Consider the following 6,000-nt stretch of genomic DNA (forward strand, 5'->3'; position numbering starts at 1 on the left):
ATTCCTTAACTCATGTACTCTCAGCGGAGGGCCCAGAACAGTGTGAACTGGTGCACAGACCTCGATATCGAAAGGGACCACATATCTGTTTTGACTATAACTTGACGGTGAGTGGTCATTGGATACGGCGGACGGAACATCAATGAGGTCTATTGGTGTAGAGATACCCATCATTGTAAGGATTGTCCAAGTCCTCATGGAGTATGAGGACGTCTATGTACAGTTTGCTTGACATCATTGAACAGCATCAAGTCAGCCTGCTGAAGATGGCATGAGGCTACAATGATGCATATGGAGAAGGGATATGTGTCTTGAGCAAATGATGATTCCGATGGGGGATTAAGTGCGGCTTCATTGAAGTGTACATTGATGTGAAAGTTGTATGACACTCTTAAGTTGCTTAAGGCAGTTGAGCTCGCCATTCCGTAAACTTAATTCAGAGGCATGGGGTCATTAAAGCTAAAAAAATCTTGATCAAAGTACATTTGAAATAAGATGTGGAAATCCATAGGCATACTTCTTATGTTTGATACCAATGCTACATATGTGAATGCAACATACACAAATCAAAATATGGGGACAGTGGTTAGAAACAAAGGCCAAGATTCACCAGGGTCAGTGCAACGCAAAGCAAATCAAAGCAGTAGCATTGATTAGGTATCCAGCGCAAAGTGGTTTGCACTGGAAAGGCAATTGGTTGTCACTGTAGACAGATCAGCGCAAACACCAAAATGTTTTGTTGCAAAGCTTGATAAATTAAGATAGTCTTGCAGGACTTTGCATCAAAAAGTAATGCCTAATAAAACCAGATTCATTGTATTGATGTCCCCCAGAAACAGATGCAGTGCTTATGTGCTGGAGGTCACAACACGCAATCACTGTATGTGAACCTTCTACAGTTGTGTACATATTTATACTGGAAGGGTATGCCTCTACTACCAATTCTACTCAAGACAGGAGGCTGTGCAACATGCAAGGCAGTTTGTTTCTGCAAGCGCAGGCAATGACACCAATAGCAGGCCAGTCTTTGAGGATATGACTCAGTGCTGTGTTTTCCCCTTGACGCAACACAGAACAACACATTTGGATACTGTACTGCATTATATGAAATATTAGAAAATTTGGGCCGCAGTGTGTCACTCTTGACATGTTCGAAAGCGGCATTAGGTAAAATTGGTATATAGGAAGTGTTTTATTTCAAAGACTATGGTTTCAGACATTATCTTTTGATGTTTAAGCCCTGATATTTAGGAATTAATGAGATTATGTTAATGTGATAAGTGTTATGAAGAGCAGGGATAATGAATTGAATTATAAATTGGCCAAAATCGTGGAAACAAGTAAGAGTTAATTACAGTAGCAGAAAGAAGATCCTTTTTATGGTTTTGGGTCGGTCAAGTGTAAAATAAGCATGAACCCAATAATTGATCGATGTATTGCAAAATGTGGGAGACTAACTTCTATTGAATAATTCTTGTTTATACCTAAAGTAAGGTCTTGTAAGTCTTTCCAGTTAGTGGTTATCTCCAGTTAATCTAAAAGGCCTCTGTTCTTTCTTTCTTCTCACCAGGAGGATACCTCAGACTGTGGGAGTGGAGCATCCTTCACAGCATCCTTGAGCCTTTTGTTGTCGCTTCAGTTTGTCGTCATCTCTGCAACCATCAGTTGGGATCCATTGCGTTTGTCCTCCTGCCTTTAAGTCCTTTTCCACTGTGGATTCCTTATTTTGTTTCTTTATGAATTGATTTTGGTTTCTCCCCCGTTTGGATTGTGAAGGTTATGGAGGGTCAGCTTCCTTTTTCCTACACATCCTTCTTGTCAAGGCAAACTTGAGAACTTCTTGTGTCTTGCACACTGATGCTGGTTGCCAGGGAAATATGTGAGGACTGCCTGTTTCCTACACATTGTGATCCGTTACAGTGGAGATCACATGAACTTCCTGCTGCGCCCTGGTGATAGTAGTTACCATGACAAGTGAGAGCACTTCCTGTTTTCCCTGCAGGCACTTTGAGATTTTTCTTCTAGTTTAACTTTGTTTCCACCTTCTTGCTACTTAATCCTGTCTCTTCCCTCCTGGGATCAAAGCAAATCAAAAGCTTGTGGACCGCCCTCTAGTTCAAATAAGGGAACAAAAAAGCTGTCCTGCAGTGCTTTTATGCCATGGTATCAACTTTTAGGTTCTGCAAGGAAAGGGAGCAGCGGTCCTACATATCGGAAAGACCTTGTGGTACCAGGAGAGAATTCATCGAAAATCGCATCCAGGAAAATATTTCCATTGTTCAAGTGTGGAAGTATTTAATCAAAAAAACGACGAAAACACAAATGAAAAGAAAATGATATGCTATTGTGTTTGAGATGATTTGCCCGCAGCCTTGCCCTCGCATCCAAAAAAGAAAAAAAAAAGAATGTGATGGTTTGCCAAAAGAAGACTTTGATCACAATCACCTTTCTACCAATGTGACTTCTTGAACTTTAAGAAAACAGAAGTCACCTGTTGATGATTGGATGACTTCTTAGATGGTCATCGATTCATTCAAACTTCTTCAGTGGTCACTGTGACAGTATTACTACTTCAGAAAGTCACTGTATTGTGGCTTTGTCGTGTTACAACCAGGCAGTCATACAATCGTGGGTTTTGAACCAGTGGTAACAGAATTAGATTTGCTTCAGTGGTATAAGAAACTATGATAGAATCAGAAAGGTGAATATGAAAAGATGGCTCGATAGTCACATGATCTAACAAAAAGTTGTATTGTTGGTCTTGTGCTCCTATCATGGTTGTGTAGTAGGTCACACAACCATGAATTATTTGTCTCCATTTCTAACTGGTCAGCTCTAGTGACAATAGCACACACAACACAAAAAAGGGGAAGACTGGGCTCTGCAACTTGGGAATACTACACATATATATATATATATTGGGTTGCTGAGTACTACAGTATTTAATTTTTGTGAAGGTTGAACAGATAAGTGTAAGAACTGCGTGCCTGGTGAACAGTTCCAAAGATGGAGGCTTGGAAAAGGTGCCCTTCCTGGCACCAGTATGGAAAAAGCAGGGCCAGTAGCATACAAGTGACTGGTTGACTCATTTTCTGGATGAGCTGGAAATTTTGCCAAATGATAGATTATATGGCCCATGTAAGATTTTGGGTGAAGAAGTGCTGCCATGCATCACAGTAACAATAACTAGACCCACGCTAGCAAGCTTTATCAATGTATTAGAGTGTACCACATGGATAGGTTGTGCAATCTGTTGATTATTATGGTCCTAGAATCACTTTAGTTCCTTGCAAATATTTTTCAATTAAATTCCACTGTAAAAATGGACCATCCGCACTGCAGAGATAATTAGAACTTCTCTTTTTGGGTCAAAACTCAAAGTATCATACCCACCTTGAGGTCATTCACTTTTTAGAAACCAATTGGAACATTCAAGTACACCTCCCCCATTAGATCATGTCTCCTTTAAAATATATATATTTTTGAAGATGGATCTACACATATTCCTAAAGTCATTTGTCTCCCAATCTCAACAATTGGTATCTTCAGCAACTTTATATGGCAGACCAGAAAAATGCACTTTACTAATGTGTATGGTGCAATCATGTTTAGCCTTCCACTGTAACCAATAGTTCTGTGCCAAAATTAAGCAAACATTGGGGTATATTTAATAAGGTTGGCGCCGATACTCGTTGGATCTGTGAAATTTACACTTTGCTCACAGGCTTTTAGAACATAGAGCAAATGGTTATTACCTTTTGCATTGTTTGCAGTTCCCAAGTTCATGCACAAACTTTTACAAAATACATCTTAATGAAATACTGAACAATTTACCTCCTGCCCCCCCCCCCCCCCTTGGCTAAATGTATGGATGGTAGGACTGGAGAAGGAGGCGTACATGTTTATCAAACTTAGATTTTATCCTCACGTCTCTGAGAAGTATACTTAGGCCAATACAAGAAAAGATCTAGCTGTGTTTGGTCTGTCAAAGACAGCTTTCTATGGCTGACCTACATCACCTGAGTTAGGAAGCACTTTGGTTGTCTCCTTTCTGTGTTTCATAGAAATTGAACTATTATCCCTTCTCAGCCACCTTTTGAAGAGTCATTAACGGTAGGGGGAGTCATGCCCACAGGCAAGCTTTAATAGTTTCTTCTTGGCTTAAGAGTAGTCCCTACAGACATTACTTTCCCGACAACCTGTTTTCTCTACATCCAGTCTCACCAAATTACCTCGACTATTATTCAAAGAACAGTTCAGCATGATTAATAAAGACATTCTGAAATGTGTTACTCACTGGTTTACACATTTGTTTAGGAATAACACAAATGTACAAATCTACACCCAAAAGTTTCCAGGAGTACATTACAAATGGGAATTCTAAAAAGATTTCAGGAAACTTTTGGCATGCATAATTGTGCAGAGTACATTTATGCTTGTGAAAATGTCTTGCATTCCCACCCGGAAACAGGTTTCTGAAGTAGGCTCCTCCTTACCTGATGACCAGAATGGTAATCCATGTTTCCTCTTAAGGTTCTGGAATCATAGTACTTGTACATAGATTAATAGTTTGATCAACACCTTACCAAAGGTGTCAAAAAAGGGCTGTCTCCACTACGACCGCATGCCAAAGATTGTGTTAATGAATAGATCACTGCTGGTCTGGTACTGGGTTCTGCAGATTCCATATGACAGATCAAACCGCTACTTTAAATCTGCAGTTTGTTTTCCTTTTGCTTCTATTTTTCTCACCATTGTCAAAATGCAGTATTCAAAGGTCGCAGTCAGAGTTCTTGGATACAGACATAGATTTGTGTAATTATAGCCAGTCATCTCATCCTCTGTGGTGGGCTATTCTTCACCAACACCAATATGGCTAACTCAAATGCTTGTTCCCAGCCCACTTCCCAATTCTGGGCACCCTTCATTGAAATAGCCTATTGTCACCTTCATTATCCCTTGTAGTCCTTGGTAATGGCTGCAAAGGGCATGTTTCATTTCCTCCACAAGTTGTTTTTTATTCACCAGAAGAATCCTACTCACATCATCTGAGAGGACATTTTGGGGGGTTTCTTGGGACCTTTCACTCAATCAGTTACCCTCCTTTGAACAGAATTGAAACCTAAACGATTATTGGCCCATTCTCATACTGAAATGACAAAATCTTTGAAAAATGGTTGCATTCTCAATGAGTGTTGACAAAAACAGAGTCATATAATAGCTCAGAGCAATGAGTATGTCAGTTGGTTCAATAGAATCCTCTTGAGGACTGAGCATTGTTGGTGATGCACCCATAGTGAGCCTCAACAAAAAAACCAGGACTTGGAACCTCACACCCAGAGGATAAAAATGGGAAAGGCGTAAAAGTCTCTAAACCCAACGTCTACCCTGATCCACCTGAAAACAAAAGTGTTAATATCAGAGAAGTAGCTAGAGTCTCATCATGCTATACATGGATTGACATGCAGTCAGATGTTTTGCAAAATGCCATTAATTGTTGAATGAAGCCAGGTTATGAACTCATTGCCTCACGTCTCTGGATACAAAATACAGCGCAACAAATGATGAAACTGTATCTGTTAATTTTATCGGCCATGCAATTTGAACGTGGTATCTGTTACTTTGTGAAAGGTGCTTGTTCTTTGTTACTACCCATGGAGGCAAATATTTTGGAAAGCCGGGTCAGTAAGACAGGACAGAGGGAAGGCCTAGCTATCCACTTTGCCCATTTCACTGCTATTATGGGTATTTACACTGTGAGTAAGAGGAATGAGATGGACAGGTAGACAAGTCTTCTGCCTGATAATGCTCAATAGAGACTCATGTTTAGTGAAGACTAGAAAGTTACAAAGCGTCAAATCTTTGCTTCAGTGCTCTGAAACCCTCTGGCGGTGTTTATAGCATCCTGGATTTTTATGTTTTGCCTTCCCTGCTGTTGCATTTTTTGTCTGAGCCAAAATGGCAGAGGCTGGGTAATTGACCTAACATGTTATTTTAAAA

General features: G+C 40.0%; 1 protein-coding gene across 1 annotated transcript in view; it reads left to right on the forward strand.

Annotated features, from left to right (window-relative positions):
• CACNA2D2 (calcium voltage-gated channel auxiliary subunit alpha2delta 2) overlaps nt 1-2,386 on the forward strand; it is a 1,194,468-nt gene extending 1,192,082 nt beyond the window's left edge. Inside the window, exons 36-37 of the mRNA XM_085627677.1 lie at nt 25-107; nt 1,571-2,386. Coding sequence (XP_085483803.1) covers nt 25-107; nt 1,571-1,699 — 212 coding nt within the window. The 3' untranslated portion in view covers nt 1,700-2,386. The remainder of the gene's footprint in view (nt 1-24; nt 108-1,570) is intronic.
• The last annotated feature ends 3,614 nt before the right edge of the window (nt 2,387-6,000 follow it).

Source organism: Triturus cristatus, chromosome 9 (genome assembly GCF_964204655.1).
Source record: "Triturus cristatus chromosome 9, aTriCri1.1, whole genome shotgun sequence".
In the NCBI taxonomy this organism is placed as follows: Eukaryota; Metazoa; Chordata; class Amphibia; order Caudata; family Salamandridae; genus Triturus; species Triturus cristatus.